Here is a 22,192-nt window from a genome sequence, read left to right on the forward strand (position 1 = left end):
CTTTTTCTTGCCTCCCTCCAGCAGAACGATCTTGGGATCCACACACATTAGAATTCTTCAAACAACAGTTCGGTACCAATACGAGTCAAAATTAAAAGCAAAACAGATTTATATTATTATCTTTATTCCAGGATATTACAAACAACTAAGCTTCTTTATTTCACAGTTAATTGAAAAAGGGCAAAAGAGATTAAACATAGCCGCACCGCAAAGCAGTTTAAGTATGGCTTTGGTGAAATGTACCAAAAATGTACCAAAATCCATATTCTTAGTATGGTAATTGCTGCTTTCATGGTCCCTCACCAATAACATGCTTTCAAAGACTCACTGGACTCATTCATGAAGCGTACATCACTCTGTGCTTCTGCAGTGACCCGTGTGCTTACAGACGGCAAAACAAGATAAAGTCGTTCTATCAACGGAAAAAGAATAAAACAAAACACGTAAACACCCAAAAGATGCAACTAATTAAACAGAAGCTGGTGCGTTTCAACCGCGACATCGTGACCAGGGCTGTAACGAGAGTTGTTCCGTAAAAGGCAATGGTGAAGTCATAAATCTAATTTCTATTACCCAGCTCAATATCTGCTTTTCCCAAACACAAAGACAAAACAATTCTTCAAAATGACTTTGGTTTATCTGGTGACAACTACCCTACTAAATGGAGTGCAACTTGGACAAATAAACCCAAAACATTTCAGCTAAGGTGCAACACTTTGAATACTCTGAACTTAAACTCATAAACATACCTAAAACAAATTCTGATTAAAATTAAGGTTTGTCTTTTAACCGTTTCACAGAATATAAAAAAGACGGTTCAGTGTATTGCTTTGTTTGAACAAATTTCTTCAGTTTGTGCAGAATACGTCATCATTACCTGTAACATTTGAGTGGGAAAGAAACGTGCTTAACATTCTGCCTTTGTACCAATGGCAAAAAAAATTTTTTTTTATTACAAATAAAAAAAATTATTACTTTTATTACTACCGTAGTTGAAAGTGGTGCTTCTGCAGCAGCTTGCACTTATTTGGTTATTTGTTTTGAGCCGAACAAAGTACGGGTAGGGTAAATAATTTTCCCAAAACCAAACTTACTTAAAACATTTCCATTTCCTCCCTAAAATGACTAGATTAACCCTGATTCCACAGTTGGACAGTTCTTTCAAGAATCATCCTACCTAGTTTTTCCCCAAGGCAGCAGTTTAGCCCGACCCTTTTGAAGCAGTCACATCTGGATGTAGGTTCTATTGTATAATGCGGGAATTACATGGACATATGTTCAGGGAGCACATAAGAGATGTCATCCCAGGGGTGGCGATACAAACCCTGCTTCAGCCTCTTCTGGTCCAAGTAATGTCCTAATGTAACAGATATGAATTGAGACATTTGGATTCACTAGTTGTACATTTTCTACTGCATTTTTTGTGAATGTGGCTCACCGATAAAACCCATGCTGCGGCCAAGGACAAAGACCCCATTTAGTGCACCGATCTCCACAAACTCGTCGGCTTCATCTCTGCAAATGGTTTGATATTCACGTGAGATCAATTCAGCAAGTGGTGCCAGAACACACACTAACTTACGGACCAAAAATTATTTAAAGCAGATTTTTTTTAGTTCAGTTTACATCGTTAACAATGGCATAGCAATAAGGAAATAAATCAGACCAGATAGAATATTTTAAACTACAGTCAAAAATGGATATTTCTGAACAATGGACACATCCCTTAAAAGATAGAAGATTCTCACCGTGTGAAACCACCACATGTCCTGAGCAGGTCCACAAAGGCAACACCAATAAATCCATCTACATTGAGGATCAGGTTTGGTTTCTGAGAATAAAGAAAGAAATTAAATCATGTAAATTTCAGAAGAAATGTGAGCTGCTCAAGAAATAAGCAACTAAAGGTTTGCATTCACTGATAAAACATTAGCATTATAATATTTACATTGCCATGACAGCAATCAAACAACAATCCCATATATTAGCTTAATTTGGGCTGAAACGCACCTTGCAAGTGGTGATCTTCTCGACGTCTAAAGCATAATCAAGTAGCTGAGTGGAAGTGAAATGTTGCTTCACAAAATCCTTCAGAATTTGCACGCGCATGTCAGGGTTGTTGATCTGAAAAAGTACACAATCTTATTCTTTACCTTTCCTGGGTATAAACAAATCAGGGTATTATTTCTGCAGAATGTAATAAAAAGCCAATCTGGAGGTAGGGTTGAAAACACTGCTTACTGATTTCACCCTATGGCCGATGCCCATGATTAGTTTGCCATCCTTCTTCATCTTGTTGACAAACTCCATCGGTAACATGCCACTGTCAAAGGCTTTGCTGAACTGCTTTGCTGCTGCATCCAGAGCGCCTCCAAAACGGTCCCCCTTTAATTCACAAATAAATCATCTCTCAGGCAAGAGAACATGTTAGCCAATGTAAGCAGGTGCACGTTAGCGTTAATGTTAGCATTACTGACAATGGTGAGCAGGCCAGACGTGAGGCTCGACACAAGGTCCTTGCCAGCGCGAGCACAGACAATAGTATTGTGTGCGCCAGAGACGGCTGGCCCGTGATCAGCAGTCACCATTAGGCACATCTCAATGAACTGGCAGGCATAGCGTGGCAGCCTATGGAGGAAATAAATCATTATCTATCTGAAAACAACTAGAAATGGATGTCGCCACCTACAGTGAATGCTTCTGACCTGCGCTGAAACCAAAGCAAGCCCAGCACCCCACCCAAACCCATCTCTTCCTTAAAGACTTCAGTGATGGGCATTCCAGCGTAGATTAGCTCCTGCCCTCGCTCATCGCAGATGCTGGTCATGAACGAGGCTGGCTTGCGGATCAGGCCCAGCTCCTGTGGGGAGAAGGAATTTAGCAAACGTGGTCACAAGACAGTGAATGTTAACACAACATTTTTTAAAATTAAAAGGCGTTCTATCCAATTCATGCTTCTTAAATACATGTTTTTGCAGTTACAGGAAACCTCAACCTCTGGGTTGACAATTTGTGGAGAAAAGTGGGGTGTTCTTACTCTGGCCCAGGAGTAATCCATGGGTACTGTAGGTGGAGGCACCTCCTCAGCAGGAACTATGGTCCCATTGGCCACCAGTTTCTCATAAACAGTCCTGTTTCACCAGAGGACACAGTATTGGTAGAAAAGACTCTCATAAGAAAAACTCTGACAATTCATGGTTCATTTCTCACCCAATGACATCGCCCAGCTCGTCAAAGCTCTTTGGTACGTAAGCTCCCGCCTCCCTCAGAGCCTGGTTCTTAGCGACTGCTGTTTCTGAAGCCTGGTTAGCGCAGGCCCCTGCGTGGCCAAACTGAACCTGAGGATGACGGCATCACAACTTCAAGGAATGACTGTTTCTCAAAAACAACATCTGAACGAGGGCATTTAAACCAAAAAACCTCTGAAGCAAACATCGTAGCACAGGTTCCAATGCACCAGCACACCACAGGCTTGGTTATTCTGCCCTCTTTGATACCTTGGCAGATCTTGTACTCCTCAGTGCCGCCAATCTAGTTTATTAAGGGTAAAAGAGGTTACAAACATGTTTCAAAATAGAATTAAATCAGAAGGTGCAACAATGATAAGACCCACCTCTCCCAACACCACAATCATCTTGATCCCTGGAGTGTCCTGGTAACGAATGACATGGTCCATGAAGGTGGAGCCTGGATATCTGTATAAAGTGTGTAAAGTATAATTATATTGGATCTGGAACGCAATTGGTTTAATGTCAGGACAACCATTTTCTTAAGGTTAACATCTAACCTGTCCCCTCCAATAGCTACACCTTCAAAGACTCCATCTGTAGTGCGGGAGATTATGTTGTTTAGCTCATTGGACATTCCCCCAGACCGTGACACATACGCCACACTGCCAGGACGATACAGTTTCGAAGCCAGGATGTTGTCCAGCATACCACCAGTGTTACCGATCTTAAAGCAGCCTGGTTTGATGCCTCCAACCTTAAGAGTAAAAAAAAATAAATCAGTGTACCTGCGGAACCTGCCCCCCCAAAATCAACCACATTAAAACAAACTAAAATGTACTGTAGTGACAATGATGCTGGTGTGATAAAACATACTGTAGCGGGGCCGATGATGGTGACACCTTTCTCATCAGCCACCTTGATTATCTTCCTTGTCTGAGCTTCAGGGATGCCTTCAGCTATAATGGCGATGGTGTGAATCTAAAAAACACACAAAAATTGTCACTTGAGGACCTTTTCAAGCATGTGACCAATCTCAGAAGTTTGTCCTTTTTGTACCTGAGAGTACTGCATGACCTCCATTGTGCTGTCAAAGGCAGAGCGCAGTGACGCAAAGCTGATCACCACGTCCACCTCGGGGTGCTTCCTCATGGCATCAGCCATGTTCTTATAAACTGGCAACAGGATCTCTTTGTGGCCCCAGTAGAACTTTTGCTTGTGATCGCCACTAGGCAAACATACATGTTATATTAAGTAAGTTTAAGGAAATGGAACATTTTAGATGGTTTCATCCTTTAAACCTACGTGAACGGGTAGACCATAGCAGTCACAGAGGGATCATCGCGGGAGCAAACGTAGTCAAAGTCCAACATGCCTTGAACAGCACGCGTCTGCATGCCCCAAACAATGGCCTTTGTTTGTTTTCTGAAGAGTGTGGTGGCTTTGGCTGGGGAGAAAAAGTGAGAGACATCAGAGCTGGAAGCAGAGGTAAAGAAAGAGAGGAGAAAGTGGGGGTCAGACTCAGGGAAAAAGGTATGACTGTAGATGTTAATAAGGAAATGATAGAGACCGCACACACGCTGAGGAAGAAGACAGCAGGCAGAGAAATGAGGAACATTGCACACCTTTGATTAATATAGTATTTCCACTGTCTCTTTGCTTGAATTCTCTTTAAAGTTCTTATTATGACATCTTAAATACTAATGGTATATAAGATGTGTTCCGCTTTAAGTGCTTGAAATATCTTTAAAACAAGTGTTTCTAAATCTAGATTTGATAAATGATGTTTGAATAGTATTAAAATTTCTCCAAACACTGTTAAATGGCCTTTATGTATTAGTAACTTTTATTAAGATGTAGAATTGTTACTAAATCCAAAATTTTTGCTGCCCAAACTATTTTTTAGGTAAGAATCTGGTTAAATGGTCTCACCACTCAGTGGTTACATTCCTTTCATGACCTAAATTTAACCCTAGACTGACATTGATGGATGGTTATATTATGTGACGTCTGTGTAGTTTAGCCACTTAGTAAGTTTTCCTTATTCAATCATCATTTCTACGAATTTAAGAACCTCAAAAGCTGAAATAATTCTATTTCAACTATCTTGATGCCATCCTGGAAGAAACTTATGAAATTATTGAATATATGTTGAAAAGAAATTACCAAAAGTACAAAAATTGTTGAAAAAGTTCAAAATTGAAGTGTGCTTGTTTCACTAAAAATCTCTTAAAAGCACTAATTTCATCCTAATTTAAAGATGAGAAACTGATGTCAGTTTGGATTGAAGTGCTTGTTATAAAAAGTATACTCATAGCTGTTAAACCCTGATCCCCGTTAGGGTTTTAAAACCACCAAAAGGGAGCAAAAAAGAACAAACTAGAAAAAAAATGGAATGCAAGGTAAAGGCGATAAAGGGCAGAAAGGCAGGTAAGTTTTCACACCCCTCCATACCTCCGGTGTAGCCTGAAGAGGCTTTTACATCTGTGACTCCACAGGACGGGAACACACACACAAGAAAAAAAAAGAAGAAACAAGCACAAAGAAAAAAAAATGAATGTATCTATTTTTTTATTGTATAGACCACAGACAATCTGGCCAACTATATCTCAAATTTAAAAGAGCACTACACAGCACACCAGAAGATAAGAGCATGCAGTGCCCGGCTGCCTCAACCATGCTGCTGTGTGACAAAATATACACACACACACAATCTATTTTGTTCCCATACAAGCAGAGTTCATAGTAGTTGTCTAATGTGCCTAGATTTCAAAACACCAAAAACATACCCTCCCCAAATCATTTGGAGATAAAGCACTAAAGGTGTTTCACAGATATTCACCTTTTCAGGGTGAGAGTTAGGAGGAAGGAGGCAAATCAGGAAAAACAGGACGTTGGACAACCAAGCTTGCGTCAAAGCACACCTAACACTTACCTTTCCCACTGCCTGTGACCATATTCTTCAGAGGCCACAATATAGAATCGAGACAGTCTTAGAGAGACAAATATGAAGCATGAAGGTGTGCAGAAACAGAAGAACAGGAAGGTGGATAAATAAAAATGTTGGTAGAAAGCAGAGACCGTATGCACAGGAGGGGAAGGGAGGTGTATAGGGTGCAAGGATGAGAGAAATAAAATAGAAAATAGTATGAGTACACGTGGAGTCATGCTAATAAGAAGCTAGGGGGAGATGGATCTTATGAATTACCTCCTGGAAGGCCTGCTCTACTTTTCTTGGGCGGGGTGACATCATTGGCAGTCCATGATTCTGAGAAGGAAGCTGTTCTTGTTGGAGCTGGAGTCTGACATAAAAAGTGAGTAAAAACAAAAATGTGTTCCATCAAAACCTACCCATACCACAAGCTGAAAAATGAGTTAACATTAACATAAGACAATGCCAGAAATGATTAAAATAAACCCCACCTCTCACTCTATGTAAACAGATGTGAATCTTTAAATGCAGTAAAGTTATTTTTCAGCAGATTAAAATTTATTTATTATATGAAGACAGTTTAGAATCAAACATGCATTCAACCCAACATTTTACATAGATGAAAGTAGTTTTTTCTCAAAGAGATGTGTGGAAGAAAGCTAAAACAGCACTTTAGTGTACTGAATCTTACTTTAATACTGTTGCTGGCATTTAAAAGGAAGTTGGCAGTGTGTGCATCCATCGGCGGCTGGTTAGGGATCGGCCGGTGGCCCAGAGCCATTCCAACAATGGCTGTCATGTGTGTTTCAGTACCAAACACATGGATAGGAATACCTGTAGTCTTGCCTGGTCAAAGAAAAAGTTACAAAATTTAATTTAGAGAAGATTTTGACAGTTAAATAAAGAAAGGGAGGACCTTTTTTTTTAATCATTAATGCATACGCACAAATATTCACATATAAATAATTGAAGGAACACAACACTCACCTACTTCCCCCATTACTCTCAGACCCTCCTGGTAATTAGGCCCGCCACGTCGTACAAAAATTGTGACCTCGTGCTCCTTCAGAGGAGTTTGGTAGTCTTTGATGGCTCTGACGATGCCCTGAGGACCAAGAACAGGTCAGTTAAGTGGGCTGAAAGACCTGGAACATTCTAAACAAGCTTTAGTAAATATACAGGTTTCGGTGGTGGCAAGTGTGCATATTAACAAGACAAGTCTTTGGACAATGCTAAAGTTCTAAGATTTACTTTGTATAGTGTTTCCAAAAACAGTTTTACCTTGAACGTGGCTGCTACGTTAGTGAAGTTGGCAATACTTCCTCCAATGATCAACACTTTCCCTGCAGAAGATCAGAGGAGGGAATAGGAACATGTTGACAACTGAGACTTAACAGTCCAGCAGCATTGTTCTGAATAAACAAAAGGTCACGTTTGAGATTTCCTTGACATGGTACTCACCTTCAGCATGCCTCTCTCGTGTCATCAGAGAGAGTATAGTTTTCGCATAGTCGTAGGTCTGCTGTTCACTGGGCGCACCCGAGTATTCGCCGTAGTTTGCTAGTTCATCCACTCCGCCCAGGTCGCAGATGGTGTCGCTGCAGAAAAAGAGAAACCAATAAAAACCTGAATCTAGTCAGTAAACAAGATTGATGTAAACAATGCAAACAAGCACCTGTAAACAACTGAAGCTCCCCCTCCTGCCACCATGGTCCAGATCCTGCCACGAGGGTTTAATAGTGTCAGCTTCAGGCTCGCCCCACTCTTTGCATCCAAATCAGCTATGTATGCTTCCTGCAATGAAGAAAACATGAAAGGAGATTAGAAGCAAACTTTGCCGCCAAGATTGGCTATATTAAAACACATGAATCTGAACTATAAACTATAATATAATGTATTTCTGAATGTATTTTCTATGATCTATGCCTCTTCTCTCCTCTGCCTGTCCTCCCCCCTCCTCTCTTTACCCAGCCGGCCATCAGCAGGAGGGTCCCCCTACATTAGCCTGGTCCTGTACAAGGTTTATTCCTGTTAAAGGGGAGTTTTTCCTTGCCACTGTTGCTTGTTTGGGGTCAGGCCCTGGGATTCTGGAAAGCGCCTTGAAACAATTTTGATTGTAAAAGACGCTATATAAATAAAGATTGATTGATTGATTGATAAACTACAATGTTTATTTGTTGTCTAAGCAAAGGGCATAAGCTGCACCCTCAACCTGATTTGCTGCTTAATTCTAATTTAATACTCAGCTGCAAACAGATCTCACCTCTGGATATGCTTCTCTGCCAAAAGGTGGTGGAAACTCCACATCACCCCATTTAGGCTTGCAAATATATTCTGCTGTAGCATCAATCTTGGCAGCCATGTCAAGGACGTAAACGCCATCGCCGGTGACAACTAGTTAAACAAATGCAGAGTGTGGCATAAAAATGCCAGAACGAGCTGGTTAACACACAGGAAATGTAATGTAAACCTTAAAATACTACAAACATGCATAGATGAACATACCTAGAGGGTTGATCTCAAGGTAGGTAAAGTTCAAATCCTCATACAAACTGAAAAGTCCCACGATAAAATTGGCCAGGACACTTTAGAGATTTAAAAGGAAGAAAAAAGTACATTAACTAGTCATTTTGAAAACACTTTTAGACCAGGATACTTTTATGAATGTTACATAAACCTAAAATTAGACCATTTTTCTACTGGAGACAACAAAGACAATAAGCACCTTTCCAAAATGTATGACCTTAGTTCAATTGATTGGTGGAAGATTAAAACAAACTGACTTCAGCACAAATAGGACAGACTGACTGTGTGTTAAATGATGAATAGTGGCATGCAGAAGCTTTAGCCGATTTTGAGATGTGTGCAGGATCATTATCCATTTGTACAAGCTGTCCTCTCTTCAATTTCTGAATTGTTACAAATGGTGCTGTTTGCTTCAGGAATTTGGTGAACTTTAATCCCTCCTTCCCCTCACATGTCAAATGTTTCTTGATCCAACACAACCCCAGAACATGAGGCAGCCACCCTGTGCCGAACAGTTCAACATGTGTTCTTTTCACCAAAATTCTGTGCCATTTGACCTTGTGGCCAAAGAGCTCTATTTTAACCTCATCCTTACACAGATGCCTCAGGCTTGTCTAGATGTTCTTTTTAACAATAGCAAATATTTTGATCAGGGTTGCACAAAGTTTTTCCATGCCCCTGTATACTGGCATTACACCATGTGTAGAATGGAGCTTAAGAAAACCCAAACTAGTATAATCACTGAATATTGAGATAAACAATAGTTACATATGAGTACATACGCTTTCTTATCATCAGAGACATGTATGAGAAGCTGCTCTGAGACTTGTTCTTCAGTCAGCTTGTCATCCACAGCCACCATCAGCCTCTGCGCCTTGGCATCCACATCACCGACCTCCACTCCTCCTTCGTGATGGAAGAGTACATGGTCGCCCTCACGCGTGGCATAAATGCAAACGTAAAACTCATCCTCCTGGGGAAATCAGTGAAGGAAAAAATAAGTATGTATAAAAATGTTAAAGTGACCTCTCAAACAGCAGTATAATAGGAGCTATGAGGAGGAACCAGTTTGCCAGGGCATGTGTGTTCAATCAAAGGTTTCAGGAGATTATTTTTTTTATCTGCACTCATTCAGTCCATGTCAACCTGACCTTAAATTCTTCCTTGGCATAGCTCTGCAGCTATCTCAGCCTTACAGTTTGATAGCAACGCTGTGATAGATGATACAGAAGACGGTGAATCATGAAATCGTAGGACACCGAGAAAAAAACCCTGCCAGTTCAGTGATTTCCTATTAATTTAATTCAGCAAGATAAACATTAAACAAGGACTGCAAGACTAAAAAGTTAAAATTACCTGCACATGTGGAACAAAGGGCTCAATGAGGAAGTTTTTCAGGATACCCTTTGCCTTCCCCACCTACAGAAGACAAACCACGATCATGTTTATTTTAATTTGAAAAGGGTCTGTGCCAACAAGTTTATGAGCTTTTACTACGTGTCACTTTAAAACACCCCGTTTTCTTATTTTTAAACATGCAGCATGAGGGGAAAAAAAGTACAAAACATACATTAAAACAATTCACATGCCCTGCATATAAACAGTGCGTCTCTGGCTGTGCTGCATAACAGTACAAAAATATATATGTGTTTATAGTGCAGAGGAATGGACACCCTACTCATCTAAGCTTCACCTCTGACCTAAACAAACATCACTCCTACTATAGATAGCACCCTTCTGCACATGGTACACAATATAGCCATGGGATAGACGTTGGTCAAACTTTCAGGCTTGCACTTATATTTTAGTTTATGACATAATTACAAAAACTCTTATCATCACTGGGCTGTTGTTAGTGAACAAGTGCAAAGCAACGATTTAAACTGTTAATATAACTAATAGAGTGTCACAATTCTGACCAAATGGTCTGAACTCACAGTGGTCTCCTGCATGAGGTGGCTACTGAGCCATTCTCGGACCCCCTGCAGGTCAAGGTCAATTCCTACCAGGCCGAGTTTCCCACGTCGCTTTATTAGCTGATCTGGTTTTACCACGAGACGCTTGGGAGAGGGCAAATACAAAAATAAGCCACACATTAATCAGAATCCATTAATTTACATCATATACAAATATGGTATGGCAGTAAGTGATAACATGCAAAAATATATCAGAAATGCAGATTTCCCAGGCTTTTCACAGTGAATCCTTTAGATACTATTTACTTCTATAGCCAAAGAATGTCTTCATGCAAGCAATATAACCGGTTCCTAAATTTAAAGACTACTTCAAAGAAGACAGATTTGTAGCTATTTTTAAAGAGAAATTCGATTACATGTCATATAATTTGTGAATGTGTGTTGCTGCAATCTTGGTTAATGCATTTTAAAACAAAGTCACATGCCTCTCTGATGGTACCATCTGTTGACTTTCTGAGACTTACAAAAAGCAACGTGTGCCATGATTTCCATACACTTTTACCAGAAGAGTAACAATCCAGAGGTCTCATGAGGTCATTACCTCTGTTAGCAGCCATGGATGCTCCTGTGTGAGGCGATCCCAGTCAGTCTCAGCAGTCACTCTAGCGTACCGAAAACGGTTCTGCACTGCTGCTGAAGTGCAGATATACTTATATAAGAACTCCTTCCCGGTCTGCTCCGAGATGGCTTTTGCAGACATGGCAGCGCTGAGCAGCACAGGGCCTTGACAAGGGAATGGCAACAGTTCACTTCAAGTAGTCACATCAACACCTGATAAACTAAACTAACAAATAACACATTTTGAGAAACCATAGGACACGTTGAGCCACATTTTCAAAGTTGAAGAACATTCACCAAGCCATAAGTGCTGGTACGTGAATTCCATTATTCGGCTGTGGGTCTTTTTCCTTCTGTAATCGCTTTTGCCATTGCTGAAAATAATCTGTCATGATATGGTTTGTAGGTTATCTTCAGTGCAAATTATTGTTGACTTTCTTTGAAAACCCCATGTTATTATTAATAACCATTCTAATTACAAAACTACTCAAACATTTTTTTTAACCAGTTAACACATAAAGTGAGGGGAATATAGTTAAATCAAAGGCAAGTTGTTTCTTTTAATACTTACAATCAATGTTTAATATATGTATTTGGTCTAAATCCAATAAAGGAGCCCAATAAAACTGTCAGTAGCGCTCATAAACCATTCCAAATACTGATGCGTTCTTGTCGTTGAATGCCTGCTTCAAACATCTCGACATACCAATGGACCTGCTCAACCAACCCATGGTTGCAACTGTCATCTTAGCCAACAAAACACACACCCATGTCCTTCTTGTTTGTGTTTTGGCTTTTAGAACAAGTTACACATCTAATTTGAAGAGGTCCAACTTTTGTACACATCTAGGAAAGAAACGATTTAAAGAGAGATTTTACTGTCTATACAGTGCCAAAACTAAACAGAGATAAGAAATGCAAGCCGATAGGATCGTTTCTCCCTTCAGCTGATAACATTTATGAGGGTTTTATTTCAGCTTCCTGAGGGCAAACCTACAGTTTATCTCATGCAGAAGGTCAAAACAGTCTGCGACTTGTCTGGCATTGCTAACCTAGAAAGTCTGATTTGGATTTAGCTTAGTAATGCCATGCTTTTAAGAACATACGTCCTAGAAGTTAGACTTCCGTAATCTAGGGTCCATTATGTTCGAATTCAATGAACCATAAAAGTTGTCTGGGTAGGCTCCCGAGAGGGTAGAACCAGGATACGCCATAGTACGGACGGCTTGTTGCTTCCTAAAGGTCCAGCCCACACCAATGAATGAAGGTACAGTACCAGCCACCACACCCACTTCCACACATCGTCTAGCTACCCAGGCAAGTTTATTTAGTTATTCCTTAGTCCAGGCATGTAAATAAACAACTTTAAAACAGCCCTTAAAATAAAATACGGATTACATTACAACGCCTATGGAATGGGAGATCGTGCCAATAAGAGCTGGTTGAAGGGTATTAAGTTTTCACAGGTATGAGTTAAAATAATTCCATGCTTTCATAATCCCATACATGGAAACATTATCTACAGTTGTGCCTTTTGAATTAATAAAGTGATGAGATTGGTTGCATTTCTCCTAGCATCAAGTCTTGAGTGGCAGGCTACCTACTGAAGCTAGGCTGCTGAAGGCAGTCGCTAGCTGTTCGCAAATCATGGAAATCCTATCTAACCTAGCTGGTTGAAAAAAGAAAGCGGGCTAAAATGTTACCTTTTCAATAAAGGCAGCACCTTCTTGAAGGATAAGACACGCTTTCTGGACAAAAATGACACAGTCCCTTCCTTTGAGCCAGTCTGACGCTGTCAGTTGCCACCTCACTCACGTCCTGTGTCGCACCATAATCTGGCGACCGATTACGCGTCGATGCCGACGTCTGATTGGCCCAAATGGGATCATGTGGTGTTCTTAACCACCCATTTTCATAGGCGGAAATCTAAAATAAATCAGATATCGCTAATAAACGCTTTCTTTTACGAATAGACATTAAATAGACAAGTAAAAATTATATTTGAAATAATCTTGATAAATTTAGGGTTATCTGGCAACTGCCGATTTATTTATTTATTTTTTGGCAAAATACCTCAAAGAACTTTGAATGACCTTTTCAGGAAATGTTAATAAAGGACCATGGAAGAACTAATTAAATAATGATCTTCCGGATTCCAGAAGGACTTTAACCTTTAATTTTTGAAAGCTCAAAGCCAAGGGACCATAAATCAACCTATGCAACCTTGTATTGCTGCTGCCTATATATACCATACTATGGGTGGAAGTCACAATATGTGAAGAAGGGAACTGCTGGGTGCAGGGTTTTTTTTTGTTGTTTAGTGATGAAATACCAGCAAAGACCATTGATTTACACGCATGCAGTAACACCAGAAAGAAAAGAAGAGGCATTGTCATGAAATCACTGTTCTATTACTGGGTTGTATAATGAGCATTAAAATAACAAAAAAAATGTTTTGATACAAGAGCTATAAATGCAAGCCGATAGATGTAGATTAGAAAACCTTGGGTAAAGATATTTTTCTCTGTATTCATACTAAACCTGCAAAACACATGGAATCACTTAAAATAACTGATGTTGCCTTTTAGGTGTTGATGAGAATTGTCTTTATCTTGTTGTATGTGTTTTACCATATGTTCCTGTCTTCTCTTAGAAGTCATTAGCAGATGTAACAAAGATCAGAGACATTCCTTTCACAGGATTGTTGTTGTTGTTGTTCCATTGTAATCTCAGGAGCCAGTCAGGCAGGGGGTGTTAAACACCCATCATAAATGGGACATCATGGTGGGGTTGGTGATCTTATTTGCATAAAGAATGGGAACTTTGATCTGGCCACCGGGGAAGATAATGGAGAAGAAGGACTGTATCAACACCAAAGGAGACTGGAAGAAGAGGACGAGGTCATCCCAGCAGAGGAACTGGATTGGATTGCATGAACATTGAGAATTTGCATGTGTGTTTCTATAAAAGACTGGGCCAAGGGATAGTTAGGTTGTCAGACTTCGTGCCCTGGCAATTGACTCTGTTGTTGCTAGGGTTATGAACTGGCCCGGAGCTCTGTAATATTTGTATCTCGAATTGGTTCTATTGTTAAAATACATTTTGAAATTGGTATTTTTCTTCTTTAAGTCTTCATTCAAAGAACACGCGGATTAGCAGCTACACACAAAGGTATTGCGATCCAACAGTGTCCAGGTAGAATGTCTGAATAAAAAAAAAAACTACTGTTTTGTTTCAGTAAGTGTTTTTAATCACATTCTTAAAAGCAACAGGGGAGTAAAACTTATCCTTTGATCACCATTAGCCAATTAAAAGCTGCAGCATTTGATGAAACGATTAGCCTTTATTTTCGTCAGTGTCCTTTAAAACAGGTGGAACAAGTAAAACAAGGAACCGCTGCTCAAATATGCGTGACAAATATAGATGAGTGACAGCTGAAAGCAAGAGATGGTGCCAAATGTCTGATGCGATACGTAATTGCTGCATTCTGAAAACTCAATATCCTGTGTGACGGAAGGTAGAATTGATCTGATCATGCTTGTAAGGCACAACTTCAATTTGAATGAGAAAATAAGATGTGTGGTTAGTTCTATCAACAGACGACAAACAGCAGGTGCGTATGTGACAGTGTAGGAACAAGGATGATATGGAACATATTTACAGGTGAGTCCTAAAACTGTGGAATGTCAAGGAACATTCACATCCTGTTGTATACAGTATAGAATATAGTACAATAAAATAGAAACTGAAGGAGGGGGAAGACTTTCCAGACAATAAATGATTTACTGTACAATGAAAGTTAAATATACAACGTAGCACAAATACAATTAAAAAACCCTGCAATGTGAGTTTATTTGGCATGTGAGCCAATAAAACCTGGACCTGCAAGAAACAGGCTGCTATGAGGTCAACGTGAACATCGACACCACACCGACACTTGTTCTATACAGACATGCTATCAAAGAAGAACAAAACCTCTGCCTTTGTGTTCTGAAACACCAAGATCCCACATGCCCAAAGCATTTTCAAACTACTTATTACCTTGGAGAGGTTGAGTCAGTATTATTATTGGATATAATTAGGGAGGTTTCTAATTTACTGCAATAATTTGCAGATTGGCCCTTACAAATTACTTAAACCTGATTTATCTCGGCCTATGTTTGCTCACATCACTATGTTTTATACATTTTAGAGTGGTTTACCCAAAATGTTGAAAAGAAAATTGTGGAGTTTTTTGTTGGCATCATAAAGTGACAGCGAGTAAAAATTAATCTTGTCCAATGCAGAATTTTCTCCTCATGCTTCTTTAATTTAACCAAACTGGAAAAAGAAATTTCCAGGTCCAGAATCTAGAAAGAAAAGAGGAAAAAGGTAATAATTTATTTATCATGACTTAAATACTGTATTTCAATAAAGCTTATGATGCTTAAACCAGGACAAACCACATACCTTGCCCAGAACCAAAACTGAAGCCATCATTGTGGCCACCAAAGAAAGCCCTGAAGATGTCATTTGCATCAAAATCTAAAGAGAATCAAACAGAGGAATGAGTCAGAATTCTTGCATTCTAAATCAAGCTTAAACTGGATGATGATGTGGCAAATATCATGATGAAGCAAACATCAGTGCAGTGTACACACCACAGCTGCAGAGGAGAGAAACTGGCAGTCTAATAGCAATCTGACTAGCCCACACATTAACCCGATGCAATCCTCTAAGGCAGCGTGGGCATGTTTTCCTAAGAGAAAGAATAATTCCACACCATCTGACCAGAGATGAACTGAAGAAAACTGAATTACCTCTTCCACTAAAGCCGCCATCGTCATCCAGGTCGTGTCCATTGTCATAGCGGATCTTCTTCTTTGGGTCAGAGAGTACAGTGAAGGCCTCGCCCACCTCCTTGAACTTCTTTTCCTCTTCCTTCTGCACCTCTGCAGTAGCAGAGCTGTGGCGATCTGTCCGATAATGCCAGCAAAAAAGAAATTGGACGAAACCACCAAAATAATACATATTTAAAAAAAATAAAAATAAAATTGCACTCCGAATGCCACGAAAACAGACCTGGGTGGTGCATCAGAGCTCTTTTGCGATAGGCCTTTTTGATCTCATCCTCCGTGGCATTCTTGGCAACACCGAGCACTTTGTAGTAATCTTTCCTCTTGCTCTTCTTCAACTCCAGCTGTGCTGTCTTCAACAAATGCTTGTGCTCTAGATTGCCACACAATTCAGTGAAAAAACAAATAATAGATGCTACAGTTCATAGAGGGGACAAAATGGCCTCTTACCTGATGTTTTTTCTGTCTGATAAACTTTCTCGTAGTCCCGCACGGCCTCCTCGTACTGCTCAGTGTCCATATAGCTAAAAAGTCACAAAAATTTAAAAACCCAGAGAAATCAATAAAACTCAATAGTAAATAATAATTACACAAATTTGAATAGTGAAACCTACCTCTGAGCTCTTCTTAAGTAGGCCTTGATGTAGGTGTCATCTAGTTTGATAGCATTGGTGCAGTCTTCAATGGTTTGATTAACTTTATTTAGCTGTTGAGGAGGAAGAGCTATCAGGTCACTTTTATCAAAAGTTTTGGTTCACTTTTTATAATGTTGAAAACAATATTCACCTTTGCTCCGGCTGTGGCTCTGTTGCAGTAGAGTTTGGCGTTGGTCTTAATGTTGTTGGGGTCGATCGCCAGGGCCTCGGTGTACAGCTGGTAGGCAGCTTCAAAGTTAAATTTCTTGAATGCCTGGTTACCCTCATCTTTCTTTGCTTTTAATGCTTTTGCATTCTGATGTGGGAGAAAAAATAAGATAGTAATGATTTTCCAGCATGTTTTGTATGATGTTTACATTCTTGTACAATGTCTCATCACAAAGCTTTTTTACTGTTAATTTCTTTTCCTTTGTTCATGTTTGGCGGGTGAAACCATCTCAATAATGAAATCATTAAAAACGAGATAGAAAAACAGATCGATCATACCCTGCAGGCCAGCCGAGCCTTTTCGTGGTCAGGTGCCATACGCAGAGCCTGAATGAAGAACTGTACAGCTTTATCGATGCAGTCCTCATAATAAAGACACAAGCCTCGAACATAAAGTGCATCTGCATTTGTAGAATCCAGTCGCAGGATGTCACTGTAAAGAGATTTGTTGTCATGACAATGTAAATCCAACTGTTTTACCACTTGGTTGTGAGACTTTAGAAATCTTATAACACACACTGTGTGACATGGCGTTTGGTAAGACATCAAGTTTGATATAAGCAGACTGGATGATGACCATTTACTGAATAGCAGGCTAAGACATACATCATCAATGCATGATGTCATCGGTATGCACCACATCATTGTGCAGGACCAAGAGAATACGTTCTCAGCTTAACATTTAATGCTACTACTTCCTGCTGCTGGTTGGTTAGTAGAAGCAGGACATAGCAGCTGTCACACTGAGAAAGCTGTCCTAAATTTCTGAGATGTCAGAATTTTAACTCGGGTTATCTTTGCTGAAAAGACGTCGACGGGCTTTGAACCTGTCTCACAGTGCAACTTGAAGTTACAATAAATTAAATAGAAGGGATTAAAAAACATTTAAAGGTGTGAGTTCATCCAGAGTCTAGCATGGTGTCACACACCCTCTGTGTGTGTTGAGCTCCAGCTCTTGTTTACAAGCCGCTCCAACCACTCATATGTATGTTCATCAGAGCCGCCTCCCTTGGAGGCCTTAGCCCTCCCACACTATTAAAGGCAACAGCCATTGGGCATATTTTTGAAACAAAATGGTGGAGAGCTGAACAAAATGCTGACCAGGATCCGACATTACCTAAAATTGTCAAATTAAGAAAGGTCCGATAATGTTTGGCAATTGCCCCTTAAAGACCAATTTTAGAGCCACATCCAAAAATATCTTAGTCATCTGGGACAATCCAAAATCACACAATGCATATCTGCCATTAGAGGATAGCTAATACTGTAGCTGGCACTGTCAAAATAGTGACAATTATCGTAAGAGATAACTACCTTGCAACAGACTGGGCTTCTGGATAGCGCCCCAGGAGAGCCAGACACTCAGCCTTGAAGATCTTGAAACGGTGGCAGGCAGAAGCCACAGCTAAGGCCCGATCCATACAGAACACCACCTACAAAGAGTTACAATAACAATCAAGGAGTCAGGAAACAATTGGTCAACATATTTTGTTGACCAACAGTAAATTATGTTTTTTAGCAGTGACTGAAGATCGGACACAAGGATTTTGCAAAAATATCCTATCATCACATGATCATCAAGTAAATCAACTGAATGGATACTGCTGAGTTCGGCAGTAGAGGATGCGTTCAGGTTACCTTTCTGAAATCCCGTTTTTCAAAGCCAAAATTTGCCATTTTTTCCAATTCCATCAGGTTCTCCGCTGTCTTATTCTACAACAGAACATTGCAACAACATACCCACACTTTAGATTAGTAATCAACAATTCTTAGGTGGAAAAATATTAGAAAATTAGAGGAATAAACAGGACATCACCTCCTGTTTGGCTTCTCGGTTACTAGGTTCAAGTTCCAAAACCTTCTTAAAGCAGCGACTGGCCGCCTTGGCATTTCCCAGTGACAGATGGCACTTGCCCTCACGCAGATGACCCTGTGCAACACGAGAATAAACAGTTTGTATAGCAGCATAATAGCTTGACACTGAAACCATTTCTTTCGGTTTGCCTGCCATCATATCCTCCAGGTGAGTGATACGGTGCCCAGTCTGGAGCTCATTACCCTTCTCATCCTGTCCTGCTAAAGCTTTGCCTTCATCCTACTCACACTTAATGACCCCACCATCAGCACCACTTTAAAACAATGAAAGCTTATGATTACCATTTATCAATTTTCTACTGCAAGTTCTTTTCTTCTTCAAAACTTTACCCATTACTTAGCAGCAACAAAAAAAACAAAATTAGGTGATAGTAAGAAAACTTTCGTTGCCTTTCTGATTCTTAATGATTGTTGGAGGTATTTGGGTTAATGTCGGAACCTTAACACGTCGTGTCACTAGTGCTGAGCTAAGGAGATCAAAGTGCAAAATGCAAAGCACAGCCAGACAGACCTTCATAAAAAAGTCATCCAGGCGCACTGCCTGCTGGGAGTCTTCCAGGGCCTCTCGAAAGCGAGAGAGCATCATGAGGGTGGCTGCCCTGTTGCCATAATAGCTGGCGTTTTTGGGCCACGCATCTAGGCAAAAACAAACAAAAGGTAAAGGTCGATTAATACAAAACAGAGCATCAAATGTTGGAAACCATGCTACAAGTTATTGTTTCCAATAAAACATATTTAGCTGTAACTACTTCATCACTCATAAGTCAGTCATTAGACAATAACTTGCCCACTTTTGAAATGATAACGTCTCAATATTTGTTGAGATAACACTTTCTAAAGTAAAGACTTTTTGCTGTACCTAAGAGATACGGTTTTTAAGGATGAGCAATTATGCTTACCAATGGCCTTTGTATAACAGTTGAAGGCATCAGAGTATGCTTTCTGACTGTAAAATACATTTCCTTGCTCTTTAAAGACTTCAGCCTGACTGTAGGAAAGAGAAACAAAACCAAAATTCAATTCAGAAATTGTGGCTTAGCTGGCATTATAAATCAGCCATCTAAAACACAAAGTTTGTGTTGAATTACGAGCATGATGGTTTAAACCAGTTGTCGACTTTGCATACATAGAATCGCTTCAATCTTTATGGGATTGACTTTATTGCTGTAACTGGAATGGAGGCAGTAGAGGAGCACGGGGTATGCATGGCACTGACAACAGTAAAAAGCAGCATTAAGTCCTTAAAAATTTTCATAAATCAAAAAGTGACTTGTAATGTAAGTTTCCCCATCATTTCTTCCAGTTCTTCAAATTTGTATTTTACAGGTAAGGGTCCATTCAATTATGCAAAATTGGGTTAAATATCTAATACAAGGACATTATCTGGGTATCATCATGGAAAAACAATGTATTCCTTTATCCTATCAACATAGCCATCTTTCATAAGAAATGCATTACATTACAAACGTATTTAAAATGTTAGGATTTAGGTACCGGTATATAAATCGATTTGCTATCGTCCACATGATCTTAAGTCAACCGATACTAAACATGTGGCAGGAAACTAAATCAGTTCTTATAGTTTATCGAAGAAAATCCCCCGGGGAGATAAATTAAAGCGATTTTAATTAGTTTTCAGCATCAAGCCCTCATATTTTTTTCTCGTTTTTGTCCAATTGTCGCCTGTAGCTATGCGAAGGATTCCATTCATTGGAGGTTTCTCATAAAAAGAAACCTTCAATCGAAACCTACCATAGTCGAACTGCAGCATTGTGACTGTCTATTATTCATTTATTTCACTATCTTTCTTCGTCGTTTCCAATTGACAGACACAATTATTTGCTTGAGACAAAAGAAAATTCTTCCACACAATTGTAAATAGATATTTAGATCAATCCGCATGTGACATGGCCGTGCCAAAGAATCACAAGCTCGAATCGATTGCCTAGAAAATGTGTTGATTATTATGACTATTAAGAGTGGCACTATGTACTTTAACGTACACGTTAATAAAGTAAACGTGGTAATCACATTTCGTCTTCGGTAAAGTAGCCTTGTTAGCTTGTTTCCGGTGTGCCCAAGTAAGTAAGTGTACAGCCGCGGAATTATATCGACAGATAACCTTATAATTTCACAACATGTAAATAGTATACTGGATCATCGGACTGATATATTTAATTACCGTTCGAAGTCGCCGGGAATACAGAATTGGGGTTCTGAGTCCACCGGTATGTCGATGTCAACAGCTGCCATTTTTCTAGCAAGGACGGTCACATCCACACGTCATTTCCGGTTGAGAAAGCGCCTTTTACTATTTAGGTCACTTACTTTGAAATAATAAGAATGTATAAGGAGTCAAACTAATTTCTGGAAGATATCTTTTTACAATTATTTTTCTGTGAAAATTTAGAAACACTTACATGGGCCCGTAATAAACGTTTGCAAAAATTGCAATAATAGACATATTCCAGAACGTTTTAATATCCGAAGGACCAAGCAAAACCGAGGCAAACAGAGTAGCAACAGCAGTTTAATCACGGTTCCATGTGCTTACAAGTATATATTCATATATAAGTATATATATTTATAGCCAGTCATGAATAATGATGTTTTGGTTGGTACTTATTTTTATCATTTTATTTTTTAAAAAACCCGTTAACGTTTAACGTTATCTTATAAATATTCTCAAATTCGCTATATTAATATAAATCATAAATTATAAAGTTAAAGTATGGCTCTAAAACCGGAATCTTGGTTTCAATGTACCACTGGGTGGCGCTGGAGTACCTTTCTCATCGAGTTCGTGTTACATATTGTTTTAGATAGTGTCCATGCTTGTTTCTGTCTTGTGGAAATATTCTTGGGAGTTCCAGTAATGTACAAACACAGAAGCCTAAATACTAAAATCTGACCATAATATGCACGAGTTGTTTATGTAACACAGACATTACAAAAGACTTACCTTATTTTATAATTATCCTATTTCTAAATAAATCCCCCCCCCCCCCCCACACACACACACACAATTTTTTTTTTTTTTTTTACAAATAATCTAAGATGTTCAATGCAAATTGGCAAATCAAAGTGTGTGCTTATTACTATATCCAACATTTAAAATGGCAGACAGTGTTCGGAACTCCTTTGGCATAAAGCACTTGAAAGGCAAGCGCAGAAGAGAGCAAGATATCACTTCAAAATTGACATTTGGACAGGCGGGATTGAAAGAAACACTCTGAACCCAGACCCGGACTCTGGTGTCTTTTTTAACTACAGTGTACTGACAGTGCTGCCAGGCCTAACCTAACAACATGCCAAACTCTGGGTTACATGAGACAGGCTGCGTAACAGACTTGTTCAAATTTCTCAGCATCTTCTCACTTATTGTAATAGATTTAATATA

At 39.5% G+C, this 22,192-nt stretch overlaps 2 protein-coding genes across 4 annotated transcripts; both read right to left on the minus strand.

Annotated features, from left to right (window-relative positions):
* Window positions 1-107: 107 nt before the first annotated feature.
* On the minus strand, window positions 108-13,065 carry aclyb (ATP citrate lyase b). Of its 3 annotated transcripts, XM_057023221.1 has the most exons (30): window positions 12,923-13,065; window positions 11,203-11,384; window positions 10,623-10,745; window positions 10,042-10,104; window positions 9,468-9,658; window positions 8,665-8,744; window positions 8,423-8,553; window positions 7,835-7,953; window positions 7,621-7,757; window positions 7,441-7,502; window positions 7,147-7,264; window positions 6,851-7,005; window positions 6,436-6,529; window positions 6,163-6,219; window positions 5,682-5,711; window positions 4,533-4,674; window positions 4,287-4,455; window positions 4,104-4,208; window positions 3,788-3,984; window positions 3,614-3,695; window positions 3,421-3,531; window positions 3,211-3,338; window positions 3,038-3,131; window positions 2,706-2,860; window positions 2,478-2,628; window positions 2,242-2,385; window positions 2,011-2,124; window positions 1,749-1,831; window positions 1,439-1,515; window positions 108-1,357 (listed from the first exon to the last, which is right to left on the minus strand). In XM_057023221.1, exons 2-30 carry the CDS (start codon window positions 11,359-11,361, stop codon window positions 1,263-1,265), a joined length of 3,366 nt encoding a protein of 1,121 aa, XP_056879201.1. In that variant the 5' UTR covers window positions 11,362-11,384; window positions 12,923-13,065; the 3' UTR covers window positions 108-1,262. The 3 variants fall into 3 exon arrangements, with proteins under 3 accessions (XP_056879201.1, XP_056879280.1, XP_056879361.1); XM_057023300.1 differs by lacking the exon at window positions 6,163-6,219; XM_057023381.1 differs by lacking the exons at window positions 5,682-5,711; window positions 6,163-6,219.
* A 1,477-nt stretch (window positions 13,066-14,542) lies between these two features.
* Window positions 14,543-21,097, minus strand: LOC130520044 (dnaJ homolog subfamily C member 7-like). The gene is made up of 14 exons (XM_057023637.1): window positions 20,975-21,097; window positions 19,692-19,780; window positions 19,304-19,428; window positions 18,734-18,847; window positions 18,556-18,630; window positions 18,232-18,350; window positions 17,197-17,350; window positions 16,841-17,005; window positions 16,669-16,760; window positions 16,505-16,578; window positions 16,281-16,427; window positions 16,019-16,174; window positions 15,669-15,743; window positions 14,543-15,568 (listed from the first exon to the last, which is right to left on the minus strand). Exons 1-14 carry the CDS (start codon window positions 21,043-21,045, stop codon window positions 15,531-15,533), a joined length of 1,494 nt encoding a protein of 497 aa, XP_056879617.1. The 5' UTR covers window positions 21,046-21,097; the 3' UTR covers window positions 14,543-15,530.
* Between the last annotated feature and the right edge of the window lie 1,095 nt (window positions 21,098-22,192).

This window comes from Takifugu flavidus, chromosome 1, assembly GCF_003711565.1.
Source record: "Takifugu flavidus isolate HTHZ2018 chromosome 1, ASM371156v2, whole genome shotgun sequence".
NCBI classification, from domain to species: Eukaryota; Metazoa; Chordata; class Actinopteri; order Tetraodontiformes; family Tetraodontidae; genus Takifugu; species Takifugu flavidus.